Source organism: Mastigoproctus giganteus, chromosome 6 (assembly GCF_048544385.1).
Source record: "Mastigoproctus giganteus isolate SK-2022 chromosome 6, ASM4854438v1, whole genome shotgun sequence".
NCBI lineage: Eukaryota > Metazoa > Arthropoda > Arachnida > Uropygi > Thelyphonidae > Mastigoproctus > Mastigoproctus giganteus.
The window spans coordinates 126,001,154-126,027,201 of record NC_143580.1 but is presented as its reverse complement, the minus strand read 5'-3'; the positions used below and the strand labels follow the sequence as shown (position 1 = coordinate 126,027,201).

General features: G+C 39.3%; 1 protein-coding gene across 2 annotated transcripts in view; it reads left to right on the top strand.

Moving 5' to 3' along the window:
- The window catches only part of Dhc64C (dynein heavy chain, cytoplasmic), a 1,460,071-nt gene that overhangs the window by 1,305,214 nt on the left and 128,809 nt on the right, over positions 1 to 26,048 (top strand). For both annotated transcript variants that reach the window (XM_090376486.1, XM_090376487.1), the window contains exons 79-81: positions 3,193 to 3,430; positions 3,573 to 3,743; positions 10,551 to 10,652. In XM_090376486.1, coding sequence (XP_090232612.1) covers positions 3,193 to 3,430; positions 3,573 to 3,743; positions 10,551 to 10,652 — 511 coding nt within the window. The remainder of the gene's footprint in view (positions 1 to 3,192; positions 3,431 to 3,572; positions 3,744 to 10,550; positions 10,653 to 26,048) is intronic.

Below are 26,048 nucleotides of genomic sequence, written 5' to 3'. Positions count from 1 at the left end.
CCACCGAGTGGATGGATGGCGGCGTATTAGGTGTACAACCTCCGAGAACAGACATGATTTTTGAAAGAAGGCAGGCTGGTGGGGGGTGGCGTTATTCTCTGAGGAATGTTTCATGGCATGGCTTGGAGCCACTGATACCTCTGGAGGGCACCCTATATGCAAATGTTTACCTATCGATTATCGCCAATCAGGTATACCCATACATGTTGATCGTGTTCCCTGGGGGCAAAGGTATCGTTCAGCAAGACAATGCACCATGCCACATCGCCAGAATTGTCCGTGAGTGGTTTGAGGAACATGACAAAGACTTCAAACTACTCTCTTGACTACCAAATTCCACGGATCTTAACCCATTTTGAAAATCTATGGGGACCACCTTGATCGACACATCAAATGGATGGATCCTCTACCAAGGAACCTACAGGAACTCTGGGATGCACTGCAGTCTGCATGGTCACAGATACCTGTATAGCAACCATCCCATGGCGGCTGGCTGTGGTGCATGCTGCGAAAGGCGCATATTCTGGATACTAGGTAGGTGGTCATAATAATGTGATTGGACCCTGTATATGTACGGAGTCCCACAGGGCTCTGTTGTCAGTGTCACCTTATTTGCATTAAGAATAAACCATATGACCAAAAAAATATATATATTCCCAACACTAAATTCATACCTCTATGCCAATGATCTGATTGTTTCTTGTGGTTCAAAGAATATGAGCTTCATTGAGATGCAGCTCGAAATCTCTGTTGTTAACTGCAGTTGTCTCCCTGGGGCTGATTATCAATAGTAAATTGAACTTCTTAGAATACGATAAACACCTATAGACTACTTGCCAGAAAAAAAAATTAATATTGAGTTTTATTTCCCACAACTATAAACCCATTTCTCTCACCAGCTGCTTAAGTAAAACCCTATAAAAGATAATACACTGTCAACTGAAATGGTATCTTGATTCCCAAAATCTGATCTCTGATAATTACCCACACCTGATCCACTTGTTCCTGCTCATGGGCAATGACCCTCCTGTATACATGCATTGTTCATCACAACTTACAGTTCGACATATCCTGTTAGATTGTTCGTATTATTCCCATATCAGAAATACTACCTTCCTTTCTCTGACACAAATGCAAGAACCTTTATCACTAACCCACCTATTGGGAAACAATGCCAATCTGGATAAGCTTTTCACTTATCTCAAACAAATTAGACTTTATGAATATATCTAATATCAAATAAGGGAAACTCCGGTACCATTCCCAATATTTGAAAAGGCACATTTTGGCCTCAGTTGCCCTTGTGCCGAAAAACCTCTACAACAACAACAACAACTCTGATAATTTGGTGTCAGAAAAAATTTATCATTCCTGGATCTTATGGTCAAAGCTGAAACAAACATTGGGAATGCATTTCTGCTATTGAGACCATGCAGCAGGGCATGTTCTCCTTAGCAGAATTTTTTTCTCCTATTCAACATTCTGCCCCCACTTATAGAACATTGCTAATACAGTCTTTATATTGAAGCCCATGAACTTCTCCTTGGCCTCTGAAGAAAGATGTTACTTCTGAACTATGCAACTAAAATTTGAAGTCTACCTACCCACTTCATTAGGTACTTAGTAATGATTAAGTACTTAGCACTGATACTTAGCAATCTGTAGTTCACAATGTACTACAGAAATAAACCCAGGGAAACTCAGCCTTCCTTCTGGTATCAGATTGCAACTAGCACAAAGCTGTAATATACACCTCGAAGATGCCCCGTGGTCCTCTGTTACACCTTGTATGATAATTACTTTCTAAACAGGGGAAAGCACTCTCTTACAAATGTCAACATACAATAAATTCATATTGCCCACACAAAATTATCTGCATTTTACAATATACTGATGGAAGAAGTCTGAGTATAGTGGGTGCCACTGCCATGTTTCCTCATAACACCATCTCTCTATCACTTCCCACCGAATGCAACAGCTAAATAGCTGACTTATTTGCCATCAAGCCTGCTCTAGAAAATATTTTTCATCTATCCATCCAGAAAAGCATGATTGTATATGGATTCCCAGAGTGCACTCATAGCCTTACAGAATACCTCCTCTCCTACATATGTTTTAGTAATGCACATAAGATCCAAACTGATGCATATCCAGAAAGTGGCCATCTGCTGGATTCCAGACCACACTGAGATATCAAGAAATTAATGTGTGGACTATGCCATTAAACCTCCATCCAACACAGACTAGTCTCATTATGTTCCATACCTCGACTACAAATCTAATATATGAAGAATATATAAGGAACAATGGACATAATAAACTCCATCAAAAAAAAAACCTGAAATATAGTTATGGACCTTCAGCTTCTGTGTTAACAGAAAGGAGGAAGTAATCCTAGCCAGAGCACAAATTGGTCACAGTCAGCTTACTCGCCTTTATCTCCTCACAGATAACGATTCGCTGCAATGTGCACAATGCAACCCTCTGCTTACAACGAAGTGTGTTCTTGTTGAATGTACACTCATGCTCTGCAAGTCTCGTTAGGTTTTCTGCCAACCTTAAAGAACCCCTGACATTCCACCATATAATAGGTAATGTTGCTAATCTGTTGGAGTTTTTCTTATCTTAAAAAGATATTGGATCATTTTTTACTGATCTCATAATAATCACAATGTATATCCTTCATGCTGTTAATAGATGCAATATTCTGCAGTGATCTTTCAGGTGAAACTGGGCACAACAAAATTCCATTAAAATGTAGCAGATATACAGATAAGTTAACACAAAGATATTTACTTTCTAGCTTTAATCTCTACAGGATTAAAGAACATCTGATAGGAAACTGTTTGGTAATGTTGAAGTTAAATGGTGTGCTAAAACTTAATCGAATGGAAATTTCATGAGTGCGGTCATACAGCAAAAGAGACTGCACTTATGATACAATTGGAATGTGCCTGAATAATGATGGATATCTGCAACATAAAGTAGTGCTCAATTGTACCTTCATTTATGTCTCATTTCATTATTCCATAATTGTCTTTTTACAAAAACATGTTACTTTAATTTTCAAACACCAGTTGTATACGTGTGTGATATCATTTAGTTTTCTCAATTTCTGTCTTGTTTGCCAAAATTTTATTAAAGTATTTATTTACTTCTGAGAAAATTTGTTAGTTGATTTTTATTTTACAGGTGGGTAATGCTAAAGAATGTCCATTTGGCTCCACAGTGGCTTGTTCAGCTTGAAAAGAAACTTCACTCCTTACAACCACATCCATCATTTCGCTTATTCTTAACTTTAGAAATCCATCCTAAAGTTCCTGTTAACTTGCTTCGTGCTGGTCGTATCATTGTATTTGAACCACCACCTGGCATCAAAGCCAATTTACTACGTACTTTTAGCACATTGCCAGCTCAAAGAATGATGAAGGTACTCTCTGGAATATTAAATTCCATTTTTTTCTTGTGTATGTTGATATGTTTATAATGATAATATTGATAATTAATAATTTGGTTAGAAAAATTTTTAGATTTATAAATGAAAAAATATATTTGGCTTTTTCTTTCTCTAGCCCCCTGGTGAAAGAGCAAGATTGTACTTTTTGCTGGCTTGGTTTCACGCCATTGTTCAAGAAAGGTTGCGGTATTGTCCACTTGGCTGGTCAAAGCATTATGAGTTTAATGAATCTGATCTGCGAGTTGCATGTGATACTCTGGACACGTGGATTGAGACTGTTGCCATGGTAATTTGTTAAAGATGTGCATACAGTAGTTTAGCAGTATGAATTTTATATATTATATGCTTAGTGTCCATTTCAAGTAGCTTATTTTTTTTTTTGTGACTTTTCAAGTATGGTTTTATATCTATACATTATATAATTGATTCAATTTTGATACTTATTATTTGCTGTATTGTTTAGAGAAAAAATCAATAAATAGACTTAATAATGTTTATCCACAACAGCTATTGACTGAGCAATGTGAGTGTGGTACCAAGTGATATGCAAGTGAGGGATTTCTCTGCATTTCAGCTGCAGTTTTCCAAAGTAATTAGGCCCCAGACGCCAAGCCATTATTGTGCATTTATAGAGCATTTTTGTTCCCAGAGACTGAGTTTTCCTTTGTTTTCTCTTGAACTTATTAAAATTTTCTGTTAAGTAGCTGTAATTTCTTAAAAGCACAAAGAAGAGAGCCCAGAAGAAGTAAGGCACCTTGTTCTTTAATTTAGCTAGCCTTACTAACTGTACTAACCTCTACACTTGGCCAACAAATGGCACTGCTCCTGCCTCCCCATGGTGGGGCTGGTAACCTGGGTGGTAAAGAGAAACCCCAGGGCCAAAAAGAGCCATCATGGATAAAAATAATTATCCATCATTTGAGCCTTCGAGCTCAAGAACAGAAACCTACATTGACCACGACTACAGTCAGGACTTAGGAAATGATAATCCAAAGAGACAGTCTAATCAGATGTAGCAACCCTGCCCATCATTTTTAATTATCCACTCCCTCACTAGTCAGCCTATGAGCAAACTGTCTCCTTTCATAATACAAAAACATCTGGAAGGTATTACAGGGTCTCCTAACACTGTTAAGGGACTACAATCAACAGACCTATCAGTGGAAACTACGTACCACAGACATTTGGAGAAGCTTTTACAGCTTACAAACTTCACTGGCATTCCAGTAAAAATATCCTCTCGTGCAACCCTAAATTCATCTCAGGGTATCATATCCAGTTGGGAACTTTTAAGTGTCTTGGAAGAAGAAATAACGGAAGAGCATTTCTGCCCACTCTGCAAGAGTGGGCAGAAATGCACATTCTCAGGATATCATCGGAAAAAACTAAATCTATACTTTTGCAGATACAAAATTATAATTGAAGCAAAACGTATAATTACTTAAAAAGATAATCAATTTATCCCTACCAGAAATATTATTCTCACCTTCTATACATCCAACTTGCCTTCCTGTAAAAGCAGGTTATTTACTTTGCAACCCGTTAAGATGTTATAAATACCAAAAGTATGGCCACTCAAACTGTATGTACAGACATTCCTGTCTGCCCGAACTGTGCGTTCTCAGATCACATACAAAGTGACTGTACAACTACAAAAATGACCTGCCCAAATTGAAAAAGTGACCATCCTGCATATTTCAAAACATGTGAAAAATGGAGAACTGAGAAAAAAATGTAAAATACAAGGTTGAGAACAAAGTCAGTTACCAAGAAGTGAGAAAACTAGTTGCACCTACTATAAACAAAAATATTACCTATGCCAATTCAATTAGTCTCGACTGAAACCGATGTTACAGTTCCCAATTAAATCAGTTTCTGATTGAACTAGAAATATCCATTCTGAGCAACAACCAAGTATACGTAAGCAACAACCCAAACTCTTAGACCAAGCAAATAATACTCCTCTGACAATACTAGCGGCAATGTAATGAAAAAATATTCAGGAAACAACCATGGACACAGATGGCACATCTGTGTCCATCAATTAAACACAAATAATGCCTTGTATTTTACAGTGGAAATGCAGAGGCTTTTGTTGCAACACATTACAGGATCCAGTCACACTATTATGACCACCTACCTAGTATCCAGAATGTGCGTTTTGCAGCATGCAACACAGCCAGCCACTGTGGGAGGACTCAGTAAGTCCGTGGAAGGTTGCTACAGGTACCTGTGACCATGCAGACTGCAGTACACCCCGGAGTTCCTGTAGGATGGAGGATCCATCTGTCTGGTGTGTCGATCGAGATGGTCCCATAGATGTTCAATTGGGTTAAGATCCGTGGAATTCTGTAGTCAAGAGAGTAGCTGGAAATCTTCGTCATGCTCCTCAAACGAACCACTCACAGACAATTCTAGCAACATGGCATGGTACACTGTCTTTCTGATAGATATTTTCGCCCCCAGGGAACATGGTCAACCTGTACGGGTGTATCTGATCAGCGACGATCGATAGGTAACCATTTTGTTTCAGGGTGCCCTCCAGAGGTATCAGCAGACCCAAGCCATGCCATGAAAACATTCCCCAGACCGTAATGCCTCCCCAACCACCTAGCCTTCTTTCAAAAATCGCATCTAGGTGTCTGTTCTTGGAGGTTTCGTGCCTAATACGCTACCATCCATCCACTAGGTGGAGCAGAAACCAGGACTCATTGGAGAAGGCCATCCATTGCCATTCAGCTGGGGTCCAGTGTTGGTATTGCTGATGGCGTTGTTTGTAATGAACGGCTGTCACCAAGTGTCTGCTCCTAAGCCCATGCAACAGGGTTCGCTGCACTGTTGTGTTGCAGACCTTTCTGGTTCATTTGGAAGGTCAGTTGAGCAACAGTAGCGTGCTGATCAGTCCTGACCAACCGTTTCAGCCGATGTTCACCTCTTGGATCAATGGCGCATGGGGCTCCACAATTGGCACATCGGGTCATCAAAACTGTCCCGTTCGTCTAGTCTTGATACACTTTCACTACTGCAGCACACCCACTAATGTTCACTACCGTGAGCATTTCACGAAGTTCGCTGTTTCGGAAATGCTGGTACCCCTGGCTCCGATAGCCGATGATCATGCCTTTTTCCAGGTCTGATAGGTCGTGTGCTACTGTTTTCACGGATGCTGAACATCAAGCCTTATATGCTTGTGGTGTGTGAACTTGATGCATTGCTGTATGATTCACTAGGTGTATGTGATATCTGCATGGGAGGGTGGTCATAATATTGTGACTGGACTCTGTATATCCATGATCTAATTAACACCTTCACTGAACTAATAACAGCTGAGCTGCAGAAACTGGAAAATGAGTGGTCTAGATCAAACAACAATTATGGCCTAGACAACCATGCAATGATTATGACAGAAATGATCACCAATACAACAAACTTGTCTATCCTGAGAAAAAAACCTAGGAAGAAGGTATTTGCTTATCTGTGCCCTGAACTGACTATCCTCAGGAGAAGGGTACACCAGACAAGTGGATATTTCCAGAGGGCCAGAACATCTTGGCCTCAAAATAAGGTTGATGCCCTGAGAGAGATACCTGTAGGACTCTCAGGAACAAATATGCTTTTCTCATTAGAGAAAAGAAAAAGGAATCCTGGCAACACTTGGTGGGATCTTCTGGAAACGCTGACCTAGAAAGGGAGTCGTGTACAGAAGAGTTACCAACAATCTGCCAAGAGGAGATGTACTTCCAACTACACTAAAACCAGACGAAACCCCAACCCTGTGTTGGGCAGAATCTGTTAATATGTTATTAGATACTATTATTCAGTCTGAGGCTGGGAATTATTCCCCTACTCAGAGTGACATAATCATTGAGAATACACACTTTGAACATGCCGACATATAGCCTTTATTTACAATAGAAGAATTACAGCATCTTTAATTAAAACTAAAAACAATAAATGCCCTGGAGATTTAACCTCCTAGAAGGGGAAATAATTTTAAAAAATTGCTGAAATTGTACCTGATAAACTAATAAATATGTATAATCACTGTAAAATAGCTGTGCTCAAGCTGAAATTATAAGGAACCTTGGGAAACCTCCCACAGACCCCCCCCCCCAAATCATATAGACCTATAGCTATGAGAGAAATTCAATCTCTCATATACTTTACCCATTACTGGAAGTAAAGTATATGGGATTAGTAATAAATTCATACTAATTGTTTGAACAGAGCAACTCTACGGAGGATGCCATGCACCACTTACTTACAACAGTAAAAAACACCAAGGAAAAATATGTTGGCAATTTCAGTAGACTTTGCTGGGGCATTTGACTCACTCTGGTGGCATAGTGTCCTTAGGAGGCTCTGCCAGACAAATTTCCCACAAAAGCTCCATCAGGTAATAAACAGCTCCCTCAATGACAGAAGTGTCTCAGTTCGTACAAGATTCCAGGAGTTGACATGCCCTGTGAATTTTAAAGGTTCCCACGGGGCTCAATCCTTGGCCTTTTCTTCTGGACAGTTGCAAGAGTGGTTGTTGAGCAAAGATCAAATGCCACCCTCATGCAACTGCAAGAGGGGGCAGAAATGCACATGCTCAGGATATCATTGGAAAAAACTAAATCTATACTTTTGAAAGGAAACTTAAGGAGAACCCCTCAAATTAAAATTAATGGAATAATCATAAAAATGGTATCAGGGCTAAAATACCTAGAGGTTGTTTTTGACTTAAAATTAACTTTTTACTTAATTAACGTGCCGACTCCATTACCTATGGAGCTAGCGCATGATTTACCCACATGGTCATAGTCAGAAACAGGAACAAATTAGAGGCAATTCAGAGAACAATACTACTCACTATCACCAGGACATATTGTACTGTGAACACCCTGTCACTGCAGGTGCTGGCTGGCACTCTCCCACTTTATTTGGAAATAGCCAAAGGAGGCTTATATTATAGACTCAGAAGGGCATACCTACAGAATTTCTAGGGATAGCCCTTGACACAGCCAATAACATTGAGGTTGAGAGATAGAAAGTAGCCACAAAGCTCTGTAAGCAATGGTAATAAAATTGGGAGAAGGAAACCAGAGGTGCTGTTACCAAAAGGTTTTTGCCACGTGTGGCAATGGTTAGCCCAAAGCCACCAAAGTGGTATGCCCCTAGATTCTTTTCAACCTTTATATTGACAGGTCACAGCTCCCTAAAGGCAAAATTAACTTACTTAGGGATGACTGATGACTCAAACTGTACCTGTGGTGAGAGTAAAGACTGGACACACATTCTCTATGAATTTGACAGTAGAGAGCTATTAAATGCTCAATTATTCCTATATTCTATTATCTTATGAAATGCAACAGGGATTACTTATTTTTTCCTATAGGATGGCTTCTTTCGACCAACTCTTCTAGTCCGTGTTAACGTTTAATTTGTAACCGATATAATTATAAGATTAATTAAATGTCTTCCCCACTGTCAGAACAGTAGCGAGCCAACTCCATAGTATCAGTATTGAACTCCCAGTCAACCCATGGTTCCAACCCCCCCCCCCCACCACCTCTACCAGTAAGGAAAACTTTAGGTCCAACATCTTTAAAACTAAATTTAAAATTAATTAGGAAGAATAATATTAAAATGAGAAATTATAAGTGCTGATAATGAATGAAATTTTTACATTACATTTTGATTTTGATACTTTTATTATACAGGTGTGGCAGAGAAACCTGATGAATTTCAAATCACATTATTGTGGCAACAATGCAAGGTGGAATAGTGGGATCTAGGTCAGCGGGTAGGTCATCTTATGCCATTTCATTAATGATGAAGAAATGGCTGTGAAACATCATGGCTCAGTATCCAGCCCTGACATGATAAACTATGAGTACAGAACTTTCAGCAAAGTGCTTCTGCCATGAAGAAGAACCCTCCAGTGCTGTGGGAAGAGTACAAACACCAGAGAATGTTTAAAATGTGAGAAGAGCTGCTCTTTAGGGTCCATGCTGTTTGGCCAGGAAACAAGCTACCACCCTGAGAATTTCTGTGTGAAGCTTGTGCAGAATTTTGCATAAGGATCTCAATTTTCATCTATACTAAATAGTGATCATTCTAGAGCTAAGTGTTAGGATCTTGACTACGTGCCAGAACTTTTCTGAACAATTCTAAAGGAATTGAAAATTTGGAACAATTCCTTTGGAATTGTCTTACAAGATGTCAAGAACATTCTGCTTATGACAGACGAGGGACATTTTGAATTGTCAAGTTGCTCCAGCAAACAGAATCTTCACTATTGGATAGCTGAAAATCCAGAATAGCTCCATCAATGTCCTCTTCACAGTTTGATATGTGGGTTTACTGGCTGGTGTGGGTTGTGTCATTTGGAATCATAGACCCTTACTACTTTTGAAGGTAGTGGAGGCAGTACAGTTACGGTTACATTAGATCACTACGTGGAAATGCTAGGAAGTTTTGTGGAACCAGAATTGTGCCACCGTGGAATCAATCTTAACACCACATGGTTCCAGCGAGATGGGACGAATGATCATACAGCAAGGACAACAATAAATGTGTTGCATGAAAGTTTCTAGGCCACATGGTTTCACAGAATGGTGATGTTCCAAGGCTGGCACATTATCTGGGTTTAACCGCTTGTGACTACTGGCTGTGGGGCTACCTTAAGAGTCAAGTGTATAACTAGGCCCATAAACATTGAATAATTAAAACAAAGAATAATGACTGAAGTTGCAGCGATTCCAGGAGAAATGATCCAGAAAATTATGAGGAATCTTTGACGTAGACTGGAACAATGTGAGAGAAATAATAGGAGACATCTCACTAATGTGATCTTTAAAAAATAAAGTGGCATCAAATGTATCTTCCTAATGATAGTAATCATTAAATACAAAACCAAAATTTCAGCACATTATTTCATTTCAAAAACTCTCAGGTTTCCTGTCCCACCCTGTATCGTAATTTAATTTTTAGCAATGATCAGTTTTACATTGTATTCTTTTGTGATTAATTATTATGTACCTGTCAACCATAGCTTCTGTTAGTTCATGTAACTGCCTGTCCTTATAATGTGCGTTTATTTTTAAAGGGTCGTACCAACCTCCCACCTGAAAAAGTTCCTTGGGATGCTCTTTGTATCTTATTTAGCCAATGCATTTACGGTGGTAAAATTGATAATGACTTTGATCAGGTGAGTACTGTTTTTTTAATTTGTTGCTTTTATTCACCTTACTGAATAGGATGTTGCTGAGCTATCTTAAATTTAATATGTTAATTCAAAAAGTAAAATTGGTGAATTTGATTGAGTCAAATTAAGGAATGCAAAAACATATGCAAAAATAATAATAAAATGGTTGCGCGCGCGCACACACACACACACACACACACACACACACACACACACACACACAAGTCAAATGAGTAGCTTCACAATCTCAAGTTAAAAACAGAGTTTACGTGCCAATTTTTATGGATTGCTGGAGTAGTGGCCCTAGGTGCCAAGCAATCACAGCGAATTTATAGAGCATTTTATGTGCTACAACTCAGTTTTGTTTTGTTTTTTCCCTACAAGTTACAAATATTTCTTTTAATTAGCTCTGTTTTCTTAAAAGTTCTAAGAGAGTCCAGAGAAAGAATAAACCTCCTTTTTCTTTAATTTAAACTTTACTAACCATTCTGAACTCTACACTTGGCCACCAAGTGGCACTGCTCCTGCCTCCCCACGGCAGGGCCAAAAACCCAGGAGGAAAAGCTCTTCATTCCTGGGGCTAAAAGGAGCAACTGTGTCTGACAAACATCAGCAGGCAGCTGAATCTATGGACATAATCCATACAAATAGGAAGCACAAAAAACTAAAATAAACACGACAAGGTTAAAAACAGATGCATGCTCACTGATAGCACCATATTTTTAATTATTCACTCTACAGGAGATCATAGGAAATTTGTCACCTTTCCTAATACACACATGCCTAATGAATGTATCTGGGACACCAAAAGCAGTGAAACATCTGGAGTCTGGAAGAAACAAATGTTGTCCCCGAGTGCCAAGCAATTTTTTTTCTCTGCGATTCATAGAGTGATCTTTGAAAGTGATATAGTTTTATTTTTGTTTTGTGATATTCTTCTGTTTTGTTCACATAAAGTGGTTCTTTGCCTAAAAAGTCTGATGTAAGAACCCAGAAAGGGAATCTACCTTTCTTTTTTAGTATTTAACCTACTCTACTAACCTTAATAACTGCTTCATCACTGGTGGCACTGCTCCTGCCTCCAAATGGCAGAGCGGTAACCTGGGATCTTGAGTTGGAAAGAGATTGCCAATAACTCAGCAATCTCTTACCAACTCAAGAAACAGTGCTGCTGGCCCTGATGGAATATATTATGTAATGCTCCAAAATCTGGATCAAAGATCACTCTCTTTTACAATCGAAATTTTTTCTGAACATACCTTCCCAAGTTCCTGGCATCATTCTTATGTACTACCGATTGCAAAACCGAGTAAAGATCATTCTGTTCCTCGAAATTACAGGCCAATATCCCTTACCAGCTGTCTCAGAAAAAATTCTTGAGAAAATGATACATCACCATCTCACTTGGTTCCTCAAGTCCCAAAACTTGATAAATAACAACCAATTTGGATTATGGAAAAACCGATTTTCATTGGATCTCATGATGAAAGCTGAGACAAATATTGAAAAAAAAAAAAAAAAAAAAAAAAAAAGGAACATCTCATCATGGTCTGTCCTGACGTTGAGAAAGCCAAGTTTGACACTGTGGTGTTTTGGCATCTTAAAGGATCTACATTCTCTTGGCCTGAAAGGTAATTTACCATATTTTATCCAAAATTTTCTTCAACAGAGATCCTTTCAAGTTCGTTATCGGGGAACCCTCTCTAAAAACTTTATGCAAGAAGAAGGAATTCCACAAGGGTCTGTTCTCAGTGCCACCTTGTTTGCAATGAGAATGAATCATATTATTGATCTCATTCCGAAAACTGTGGATTCATACTTTTCTCAGACGATCTCTCAATTTCTTGTCATTCTCAAAACATGTATTACATTGAATGCCAACTACAAATATCAATCAATCGCATTGTGACATGGATGACACAAAATGGTTATAGACTATCCAGCCAGAAATCTACTGCCATTCACTTCTGTACTAGATGCAATATGCATTCTGAACCCGAGCTCCACTTGAATAACCATCCTCTTCGCGTAACTAATAGTATTCGTCTACTAGGATTCTTCTTCGACAGTAAGTTAAATTTCCAAAAGCACATTGAACATCTCCGGACTACTTGTCAAAAGAAACCGAACATATTCAGAGTCTTATCAGCCACAACATGGGGAGCAGATTGCTACAACCTGCTTCATTTATATAGAACCATAATCAGATCACGACTGGACTACAGCATGCCTGTCTTCGAGTCTGCTAGGGAGAGTGCTTTATCTCACCTCATCCCAAGACTTTTCTGGATTTATTGGATGATGTTTTCTATAGCGGCATATTTGTTAGGCAACCAGAGGGAGTGATGCTCTTGAACTGATTATCAGCAGTGAACATTTATTCATTAAGAATCTGCAGATAAAGGAACCACTAGGTGGCACTGATCACAATATACTGATGTGAGATTTACTCAGAGATGTAACTATCATCAGAGGGAAAGGGAAGGCTTTTTGCTTTCATAAAAGTGACTACAGTGGTCTCAGACAGTTTTTAAATTCTATACAGCGGGATCAACTGAATGATGTTACCAACGCCATTTCTAAATGGGATGCATTCAGTGAATTAATCTTGGAAGCTACTAGGCTTTTTATACCAACTGAGAAATACTGTTCAAGGTTTAGGCCTAAATGATGTCAAATGAACTAATGAAACTCGTGGGAGAGAATCAAAATGCACAGGATGCGTATAAATTATGAGGAGATATAGAAGCCTATGATAAATATAAACTAGTTTGTAACAAGACACAAAGGAGGTTAGTCAAGTGAAGGAAGATTATGAGAAATCTTTGGCAAAGGATACAAAGAAAAACAGCAAAGACTTCCTTACTTATGTACACTCTAGAAGGAAGGGGGATGAATCAGATTGGTCCCCTTGATATTGATGGTTTGACTGTTGATGAACTGCTCAGGTAGCTGAAAAACTGAATGAGTGTTTTTTCATCTACATTCAGACAGGGAGGTATACCCCTCCTTGAATTACTCCGAGGAGTAATTCAAGGAGGGGTATACCAGAAGTTTATCAAACTCTTAATAGGGAAGTAAATGATTTTGTAATAACTGGGACCAAAGTGGAGAAGAAATTGTTGAAGTTAAACATAAAAAGGCATCTGGGCTGGATGGGATCTATCCAGCTATATTAAAGGACGCAGTAAGAGAAGTGGCGCCTTCATAGCCAGGTGGGCAGGAGCAGCAGTGCGTGGTACATGCTTCTTGATTAGACCCGGGTTCGAGCCCGTGACCACCAAATACGGAGGATGCGGAAAGATTCAGAGAATGACCACCGCAGGAAATATCCCCGGAGCAATATGGCCTTAGTTGCTAATGCTCCTAAAAACCAAATAACAAACATGACAGTAAGAGAAGTAAGCCAACCCTTAGTCATAATTATGAAATTTTCCTTGGACTGAGGGGAGGTCCCCACAAACTGGAGATTTTCAAATGTATCCCTGATTCATAAAGGGAGGTCAAAGGTTGACATAAGTAATTACAGTCCTTTTATTTAATTTCTCTTTTTGGGAAAATATTGGAGTTACTGGTTAAAAAAGCATTGCAGGATCTTCTTGACAACACTGCAGTTATGGTCCAGACACGGCATGGGTTTGTTAAAGGGGCCATTTTTTCCAAATTAAAGGTCATTTTTGCCTAATTTGATTGGATACTATGATGTGATCACAAAGGAAGTGGATGCAAAAATTAATTTTGATAGCATATACTTGGGTTTTAGGAAAGTTTTTCATACTATTTCACATGGAAGGCTACTGTACAAATTGGAGCATTATGGCAATAACGGCAAGTTGTTGCTATGGGTAAAGAGATGATTGAGTGGGAGAAGACAGGGAGTTGATAATCAGTGGACACTGCTTTTTGTGGACTAATGTTATTGGTGGAATCACCCAGGATTTGGTGTTGGGCCCATTTATGTTTCCTGTATTTATCAATCATTTTGATGAAGATATAATAAGAACAGATAAGGTCGTGATTATCTTCTTGTAGAAGACAGTGGTCAGGCCACACCTTGGCTACTGCATACACGTTTGGAGGCCTCATTTTAGGAAGGATGTAGAGGTGCTGGAACGAGTACAGAGAAGGGCAACGATATTGGTGAGGGGAACAAAGGGTTGCTCTTACCAAGAAAGGATTAAGTTCTGCAAATTGCAGCATCTGGAATCTTGGTACCTGCGAGGTGTTCAGATTGAGGTGTATAAGGCATTGAATGGTTTGATCGAGCTCAGTGCTGATGGGATTCTTCCACTTGCTTAGATTATGCACCTCAGGGGGGAATAATTTAAATTGAAGAAAGACAGTTTTAGAATAGATGTGCGGAAATTTGCCTATAGCCAGTGAGTGATTGATTGCTAGAACAAATTTCAGTCTCTTATTGTGGAAGTTGACAGCTTAAAGCAATTCATGGCAGAACTATGCAAAATTTTGGGGTGAAACGGGAGTGGTTTTTTTTGGCTGATGTTATTATAAGCTTGCTGTCTTGATGCTGATGTATGATAGAATGGGGGGGAAAAAAAAAAACAATCCAATCAATGAAGATTCATGGGAATGTAATGAAAAAACTTGAACTGAAAAAAAAATTTTAATTTCTATAAATTGTTTGTAATACTGTTCAAAACACAACTGTAATCCAATTCACAATTTATGCTTAATATTAGCACTTTATTCGATGCAATCTGCGCAAATGTCGATTGAGCCCTGTCGATCAATTCGGCCCTGAAAAGATTGTGTAAGGCTCAAAGGGTAGAATTTTTTTTCAAGCTGGTCTGTACTTGTTAACAGGAGAGACTGCTTCTACAGGGATGGGATACACTTAAATAGAAAGGGTGCAAGAATGTTTGCTGATGCTATCGAGGCAGTGTTAGGTGGGTCGGAAAACTGCTAGATTGGGTGATACAAGGACTAATAGATTAACAGTAGCCACTGGCAGAGGTGAAACTGATTCTTGCACTGCTTCTATTGAAATGAGCAGCAGCCTGGAAAATAAGATGCAAGATATTTCAGAGACTGCTGGGAATCATTGGGGTACAAGTAAACACATGGGTTGTGTTAGAGTAGCTAAGAAAAAGAACAGGCGCATGTATACTTGCATGTACATCAATGCTAGGAGTTTAGAAAATAAATTTGATGAATTTGAGGCATTGCTCAAAACATCAAAGGCAGATATTGTTGGGATTTCAGAGACGTGGTGTCACACAGATATAAGGAATGCAGAACTGAAATTTGGGGAGTACAATGTCTACAGAAAGGATAGACAGGATAGAAAGGGAGGAGGGGTTATGCTATTAGTTAAGAAATACATAAAATCCAAGGAAGTGAAGCCAGTCGACATCGCTGGACAGTGCAGTGTCGAGTCAGTTTGGTGTGACATAAGCATTGGGAGATCAAAATTGAGAGTAGGAGTGTGCTATAGGCCTAATGACTCTGATGAGTATAATAAGAAACTGTACAGGGAAATAGAGTGGGCCAGTAAATCAGAGAGTCTTATAATGGGGGATTTTAATTTCCCAGATATTGACTGGATTTTGGGGGCTGGTCACTCACACACTAGCAAGGCTTTTGTTGATTTATTGGATGATTGTTTTCTACATCAGCATGTTCGGGAGGCAACTAGAGGGAGTAATACTCTTGGTTTGATTATCAGTAGTGATTCTTCATGCATTAAGAATCTGCAGATAAATGAACCACTAGGTGGCAATGATCACAGTGTGCTGAAATGGGATTTACTCAAAGAGGTAACTACCATTAGGGGTTAAAGGGAAGGGTTATTGCTTTCGTAAAGGCGACTACGATGGACTGAGACAGTATTTAAATTCTATACAGTGGGACCAACTGATGATGTTACCAACAGCAAATTCACGGGAAGCATTCAAAGAACTTATCTTGGAAGCTAGTAGGCTTTACACACCAACTAAGAAATATTGTTCAAGGTTTAGGCCTAAATGGATGTCAGATGAACTAATGAGACATATGGCAGAGAAGAAAAATGCATGGGATACATACAAATTAACATGTGACACAGAAGCCTATGATAGATACAAGTTGATCTGTAATCAAGTTACAAAGGAGGTTAGGCAGGCGAAGGCAGATTACGGGATATCTTTGGCACGGGATGCAAAGAAAAACAGCAAAGAGTTCCTTACTTATGTAAACTCTAGAAGGAAGGGGATGAATCAGATTGGTCCACTTGATATCGATGGGTCAACTGTTGATGATCCTGCTCAGGTAGCTAACAAACTAAATGAATATTTTGCATCGAAATTCACGCGTGAGGAGTTATTCAGCGATGGGAATGCCAGAGGTGTATTCAACTCTGGCAGTAAGCTAGAGAATCTTGTAATCTCTGAGAGTAAAGTGGAGGAGAAATTGTTGAAGATAAACACAAGAAAGGCTCCTGGGGTGGATGGGATCTATCCAGTTATATCAAAGGAAGCAGCAAAGGAAGTAAGCAAACCCTTAGCCATAATTATGAGAGCTTCCTTGGACTCAGGGGAGGTACCCATGGACTGGAGATGTGCAAATGTGACCCCAATTCACAACGGAGGATCAAAGGCTGACACAAGTAATTATAGACCTGTGAGTTTAACTTCTGTTCCCTGAAAATTAATGGCAGCACTGGTTAAAGAAGCACTGCGGGATCATCTAGACAAGACTTCAGTTATAGCTCGGACACAGCATGATTTTGGTAAGGGGAAGTCTTGCCTGACCAATTTGATTGGATACTATGATGCAGTCACAAAAGAACTGGATGCAGGGAATAACTTTGATATTATATAATTGGATCTTAGAAAGGCTTTTGATACTGTTGCACATGGAAGACTGCTGCACAAATTGGAGCAGTGTGGCATTGGAGGCAAATTGCTGCTATGGATAAAGGGGTGGTTGAGGGGGAGAAGACAGAGTGGTAATCAGTGGACACTGCTCATCATTTACTAATGTTATTAGTGGAGTCCCTCAGGGTTCAGTATTGGGTCCATTATCGTTTTCTGTATTTATAAATGATATTGATGATGGTATATCAAGTTTAATGTCCAAGTCTGCAGACAATACAAAGGTTGGCAGGGTTGTTAAGGACACTAATGACAGTACGCTGCTGCAACAGGATCTGGAAATGTTGCGCAGATGGGCTGAGAGGTGGCAAATGAAGTTTAACATTGACAAATGTAAAGTACTACATATGGGAAACAGCAACCCCAGAGCAACGTATCACCTCTGTGGTACTACACTGACAGTGGTAGAGAATGAAAAGGACCTGGGGGTGGTTGTGCAGGCAGATATGAAGTTCTCTGAGCAGTGCAGACAGGCTGCAAGAGTAGCTCCTGGTGTATTGTCAATGTTATATAGGAATTTTTCTAGCAGGGATAAGGAGGTGATTATTCCCTTGTATAAGGCAATGGTCAGACCACACCTAGAGTACTGTATACAGGCCTGGAGGCCTCATTTCAAGAAGGATGTACCGCTGCTGGAATGAGTACAGAGAAGGGCAACAAGAGTAGTCAATGGAACAAAGGAATTCTCTTACGAAGAAAGGCTTAAGTTTTGCAAATTACCGTGTCTGGAGACTAGGCACCTGCGAGGTGATCTGATAGAGGTGTATAAAGCCTTGAATGGTTTGAGCATGCTCAATGCTGATGGGATTCTTCCTCTTGCTCAGAATAATCACCTGAGAGGGCATAAATTAAAATTGGGGAAAGACAGATGTAGGATAGACGTGCGGAAATTTGCCTTTAGCCAGCAGGTAGTTGGTTGGTGGAACAGACTTCCATCCCTTGTAGTGGAAGTTGATAGCCTAAACAAGTTTAAGGCTCAACTGGACAGGTATTTCGAACGAACAGAGGGGTGAAGTGGAAGTGTTTTTTTTTTTTTTTTATTTATTTATTTATTTATTTTATTTTATTTTATTTATTTTATTTTTTTGGCTGATGCTGCATATGTTTGCTTTCTTGCATCAAATGCCTCTACTAATGCTAATGCTAATATTCAGCTCTCAGAACAGCACTAGGTGTGTTCAGAACATCTCCAGTGCAAAGTTTGTATGTTGAAGCTCATGAACCTCCTCTAAATATCAGGAGAAAGATGTTGCTGCTTAACTATGCAACCAAGATCCAAAGCCAGATGACCCATCCTAATTGGTCAATACTTTATAATCTGCAGTTTATGACATATAGAAACAAACCACAGACAGTTCGACCTGCTGGTATTAGGCTAAAGCAACTAGCAGAAGATTGGGATATACACTTCAATAAAATCTTCCAAGATCATATAGATCCCGACCCTCCATGGTCTCTCATCATGCCATCTTGTGACATTTATATCCACCAGTGGGGAAAACACTCTCTAACAGACATTAACAACCAACAGCTACATATTTCGCATACACAACGTTATTCTGACTTCGCTAAAATATATACAGATGGAATAAACTCTGAGAGTGGATCAGGTGCAGCAGTAGTACTCCCTGATACTACCATTTCTCTATCTTTTCCAACAGAGTGTAGTAGTTACACAACTGAATTATATGCCATAAAACTTGCTATAGAAAATATTTTACATATGTCAATTCAAAAGAGCATGATCTACACACTCGCAAAGTTCCTTATTAGCCTTGCAAAGCAACTCTCCATCTACTCACCCATTATTAAATCTCATTAGAACAGAGTTGATACATCTCAGAGAGCGTCAACAAAAGTTTATCTTATGCTGGATTCCAGGCTCATTCTGGAATACCAGGAAATGAAATTGTGGATGATGCTGCCAAACATCCATCCAGATCAGACCCAGCAAATTTCCTAATTCCATTCACTGATTATAAAATGAATATACAGAGTATATGTAAAGGTCAATGGACTCTTCAATGGCAAGTGGAAATTCATGATAATCTACTTCAAATTAAACCTGTACCAAAATTATGAGCTTCCGGCCTCACTGCAAACAGACAAGAAGAAGTAATTCTAGCCAGAGCCAGAATCGGTCATACTCATTTAACTCATCTGTTCCTCTTGTCAAGGAATGACCGTTCAAGTGTAATGATTGTCATACACCACTTACAGTCAAACACATACTTCTGGAATGTACTCTATATAACAATGCTCGACTAATGTCATTCAGTTCTCTGGAAAGCTTAAAGGAACCTTTGTTGCTTAGCCATATCATAGGCGAAAAATCAAATCTCACAGAATTCTTCTCCTTCCTAAAATGACTAGGACTGTATAGCCATTTCTAACTGCTTCTACATCAACCAACACAGGCAGTATGAACCATTTTACTAAGTGCAATATGGCCTAAGTAGCCATTGCACTTAAAACCCCATCAACAACAACAACAAGCAAATGTTCAACAGTTTACCAGATTTTTGAAATCGGTGTTCCTTAGAGGATTTCCAGTAATGATAACGCCCCATACCACCTTAAACACCCCCAGAAGAATGGAAAGTAAATGGGATCTCCTGCACATATCTGAGGAAGAAATACAACAGAAAATGAAAGGCCAAGGAGTCATCCGAGTGAAAGGAATATCTGTTAAAAGAGGGGACATAGTTACCCCTACTAAAACAGTAATATTAACCTTCAGAGTATCGAAACTATCAACATCTGTCAAAGCTGGATATTTGAACTGCCAAATCAGACCTTACCTACCACTCCAATTTGCTGTTTCAAATGTCAAAGGTATGAATATTCACAAACAGCATTCCAAGGAATAGCAATATGTGCAAAATGTGGTTTCCGGGATCATAACAGACAAGACTGTGTATGACTGGTCATTTAAAATGACCTAACTACAGAGGTCACCAGACTGCCTATTTTGGAAACTGTGAGAAATTAAAAATGGAGGAAAAGAATACAAAATTACTGAACAGAACAAGGAATTAGTTACCATGAAGCAAAGAGAACAGTACAGCCAACATGCCTGAATAAGCCTTCTTATGCCCAAATAACCCAATAAAAAAAAAAAATACAAGGACACAAACATATGTCACCATTCCACCAAACAAATATATGTCAGAATGGCACACAAGTTGCTATGTGGACTAATGTTATTAGTTGATTCCCCCCCAGGGTTCAGTTCTGGACCCTTTGTTGTTTTGTGTATTTATCATGAAGGAATATCGATGTAGGAAAATCAGGCTTATTGTCCAAGTTTCTGGATGATACAAAGGTTGGCAGAGTTGTTAATGACAATAAAAGCAGTATGCTCCTGCAACAGGATCTAGAAAAGTTAGGCAGATGGGCTGAGAAGTGGCAACTGAAGTTTAACTTTGACAAAAAAGTACTACTGCATATGGATAGCAGTAACCCAAGAGAAATGTACCTACTGTGTGGTACTACACTCAGAGGGAGGTGGAGAATGAAAATGACCTTGTGGTAATTGTGCAGTCAGATATGAAGTACTCTGAGCAGTGCAGTACTCTAAGGAGGCAGATGTGCCTCCAGAACAGTTCATGGAGTTTTAAATAATGATATATAGGAATTTTGCTGATAGAGACAAGGAAGTGATTATCCCTTTGTATAAGGCAATAGTAAGGCCACACCTTGAGTACTGTGTACAGATCTGGAGGCTTCATTTTAGGAAGGATGTAGATTTGCTAGAATGAGTACAGAGAAGGGCAACAAGATGGTGAGAGGAACAAAGGGGTGCTCTTACCAAGAGAGGCTTAAATTCTGCAAGTTGCAGCATCTGGAGACTAGCAACTGCAAAATGATCTGATTGAGGTGCATAAGGTCGTAAAATGGTTTGAGCAGGCATCAGTGCTGATGTGATACTTCTGCTTGCTCAGATTAAGAACCTGAGGAGGCATATATTTAAATTGAGGAAATACAGTTGTAGAATAAATGTGCTGAAGTTTGCATTTAGCCAGCTGGCAGTTGATTGCTGGAACAGACTTCCATCTGTGAAAGTTCGTAGCTTAAATAAATTTAAGGCTGAACTAGACAAACATTTGGAATGACCAGGTGGGTGAAATTGGAAGGTTTATTTTATTTATTTATTTATTTATTTTTTTTTTTTTGGCTGATGCTATATAAGCTTCAGGAACCCATGTTTAGTCTCTAGAGCTAAGTTCCGGTCAACCCTTCCCTATCTCTTCCATCATGCAGTATGATTGATGACTTTTGAGGTTATGATGAACGTTGTGGCGAGATCCAATATTCCTTACATTTCGAGGGTACAGCTCTAAAACGGTTTTCGCAGGCCGGCCGCTAGTTAGTACACCGGACCGAACCTATTGGTAACTCTCTAGGAGGCTTCCGGATCAGCTAGTGTATAATCTTGCTACCTCTACTCTGCCAGATAGTGACTGGAGGGAGTCCGAGTAGTGTGTATGCGGGGAGCATTGTCGAGGCCACGTTATGTCAAGGATCTGGGTATATTCTTACCACATGTACGCCATATCCAAAAATTTCATTACTTCATACAGCATGTCCCACCCACTTTTTCTTACTATTGAATACACCATGAATTGTCAAACTAATAGAACAAGCTTATCTGCGAAAAGATCTAAACCTCCCAAGGATTTCCTAATTCATTTCACAAATATACGTGGTCTCAATTCTAATCTCAACGATGTCCATTTCCACTTGCAGTCTGCCAAACCCCATGTACTTTTTCTGACAGAATCTCAGTTAGCGGTTGATTCAACTACTGTTCATCTCAGATGCCCAAATTATTCGCTGTATGATTCCTTTCGCCTCAAAGGTGGTACTTGTGCATATGTCCGTTCTGATATTCCCTGTCAGAGACTTGGCAATTTGGAATCTCCTCTCTTTGATCTTCTCTGGCTTAAAATCTCTCTACCTCATTGTGTCAAATTCATCTGTTGTCTCTACCGTTCTCCCAACTCCACTAATCACTTGGAGCTCTTTGACTTCCTCTCGTTGCAACTTGACTTTCTCCAGTCCAACTTTCCTAACAGTGAGGTAATTTTCCTTGGTGATTTTAATGTTCACAACTCCAGCTGGCTTCCGTTTTCTAGTCACACCGACCCAGCAGGTCGAGATGCTGAGGCTTTTGCAATTACTAATGACCTAGCACAGATTGTTCATTTACCTACAAGAATACCGGACAATCCTAATCATACAGCCAATACGCTTGATCTTTTTCTCACAAACAACCCTTCTAAGTACACGGTCGTAGTGAGAGGTCCTTTAGGCACTTCAGACCACAACTTGGTGATTGTCTCTTCTCCAATGGAACCTTTATCTCATGGCTATTCCCAACCTCGTGTTGTTTGGCATTACAAGAATGCAAAATGGGATGACCTGCGAGACTTCTTTTCTTCTTTTCCTTGGTCGGATTACTGTTTCAAAACTCCTGATGTCAACGTTTGCTCAGATCGTGTCAGTGAAATTATTCTTGCAGGAATGGAATCCTTTATCCCACACTCCACTTTAAAATCTCGTCCTTTATCTAAACCTTGGTTTTCCAATAAATGTGCTAAGGCTGTTCAAGAGAAGAATGTTGCATATCGTAATTGGCTTGTTTCTGATTCTTCAGTTTCATTTTCTGCCTACACCAAAGCTCGCAACAATTGTAAAGCAGTTATTAATCAGTCCAAACTAGAGTTTGAACAGGCTAAGAGTAGAAAACTTGCTTCTTGCCCTAATGGTAGCCGAGCATTCTGGTCTCTTGCCAAAGCTATTGGCCGCAACTTTTGCCCATCTCTGCTTCCACCTCTGTCCAAACCAGATGGTTCTGTTGTCACTTCAGCCAAGGATAAAGCTGACCTGCTAGCATCCCATTTTTCTTCCAGCTCATGTATTAATGAACTTGGTAAAACACCTCCCACCATTCCCAACACGGTCCATTCAATGCCTCCTGTGGTCTTCCGTCAAAAGGATATCAGAAGGATTTTGATGAATCTTGATGCTAAGAAAGCTCCAGGTCCTGATGGTATTTCTCCACTTGTTCTCAAAACCTGTGCTCCTGAACTTACTCCTATTCTTTGCTGCCTTTTTTCACTTTCTTATTCTAAAGGTGTTTTTCCTTCTGCTTGGAAATTTGCTCATATCCAGCCAGTTCCTAAAAAGGGTGACAAATCCCTCCCATCCAATTATCGTCCCATTGCAATTACCTCTACTCTTTCTAAAGTAATGGAGAAATCAATTAACCGCCAACTCTTAAACTACCTAGAAACCTTCCGTCTGATCAACGATCGCCAGTATGGATTCCGTCGGTGTCGATCCACTGGTGATATTCTGGCTTATGTTACCCATTTATGGACTACTTCAATGGAAAGGTTCGGTGAAACACAAGCAGTTGCTCTTGACATCTCAAAGGCTTTCGATCGTGTTTGGCATAAAGGTCTTCTAAACAAGCTTCCATCTTATGGTTTGCCAACTGTTTTTAGTAATTGGTTATCCAGTTTTCTCTCTGATCGCTCACTGAGGGTGATGGTAGATGGCTCTCTGTCTTCTAACTTCTCCACTAATGCCGGTGTCCCCCAAGGTTCAGTTCTTTCCCCCACTCTTTTCCTCTTGTATATCAATGACCTTCTTCCATTGACTGGAAATCCTATCCATAGTTTTGCCGATGATAGCACATTGCATTCAACTTTCCATTTTGAGAAACCTTGCCCTGCTCAATCAGCTTCAACTTCTCGAAAATCTGCTACCAATTCCTTAAATGCCGATCTTCAGGTAATTCTCCAGTGGGGCAAAGACAACTTAGTTGATTTCAACCCTTCTAAAACTCAGTCTTGTCTTATATCTCGCAAAAAGGATTCTTCTGCTCCTATGCTTATCTTTAGTGACACTCCAATTTCTAGGCAAAAGGATATATCTCTTTTGGGGATTACCCTGACTTCTAATCTCTCTTGGCACAAGCACATTACAAATATTGCTTCCTCTGCATCTAAAAAACTTGGTTTTCTCTTTCGCTCTCGGCGTTACTTTTCTTCCAAACAGCCGCTCACTCTGTATAAATCGCAAATCCGCCCTGCCATGGAATATTGTTCCCACATTTGGGGTGGTGCCCCCAAAACCTCTCTCAGGCTTCTTGATTCAATTCAGAAGAGGGCAGTTAGGTTAATTAATGATTCATCTCTAACAGAGTCTCTCCACTCGCTTTCTCATAGACGTACTGTTTCTGCTGCATGCCTCTTCTATAGATATTTCCATGGGCACTGTTCTTCTGAATTGGCTTCTATAATTCCCGCTCTCTCTTTCAAAACAGTCCGAACACGTGCCGCCACCAGCCAACATCCATTTACTGTCCAACTTCAAACCCACAGAACCAACTTTTCATCTTCCTCATTTATTCATTCAACTGCCGTTTTCTGGAACAACCTTCCTTCATACGTATTTCCTGAAAATTACAATCTACAGAAGTTCAAGTCCAATGTCAACAAATATCTTCTTTCGTCTTCTCAACCTCCAACCCAAGCATGGTACTAAGTACTATAGGTTCTAATACCTCTCGTGTTTGGGGTTCACATAAAAAAAAAAAAAAAAAAAAGCTTAGTTTTTTGCATCATATGCCTCAACTAATACTAAAAGGTCACAGTCAGATGACACACTCCTTATTGCTGAGGGTGGATTACCTACATGTGTGAAAAGTGTGAAACTATTTTATCCATTTATCATGTTTTTATCAAATGTTCTGTCTTTAGAGATGCACACCTTTAATATTTTACCACTTTTCATAATCTGGATGAACCATTTACACTCAGCCAGATTTTATATGACAGTGACAATATTTCTGACATTTTTAGTTTTCTACATTCAGCTAAGATACAGTATATTCATTTGGTATAATCAGATTTAAATTTATTATTTTATACTTTGTTATTTAAAAATTTTATTTGCCTTAGAACATTATATTTACCTTAGTTCATCATATTTACCTTCTTGACCTGGTAGCCTTTTCAAGGTTACCAAACATATTTAGTACTGTTTTTATTTTGGACTTGGTAGCATTATGGCACAATGTACCCTTAAAAATTAAATCAACCAATCAACCAACACACATACAACCGCCACTGTTTCACAGCCGACTGAGTGCAGCAGTTATACTTCATTGAGTGATGTTTCATTCCTGTTGGTCAACAAAAGCATTATATATATATATATATATATATATATATATATATACTGACTTACAGAGTGCTATGTTAGCATTGAAAAACAACTCCTCACCTAATATTAAAGCATATAAGACATGAAATCATACATCTCCATGAATATCAAAAAATAGTTATGTTCTGCTGGATCCCAGGTCATACTGAGATTCCAGGAAATGAATGCAACGATCATGCTGCAAAAAACATCCATCCAGCACAACCTTAACAAATGTTTTAGTCCCATTTTACTGATCACAGATGCAACATACAGAGAATATGCTTGGAATAATGACATTTCAATGGAA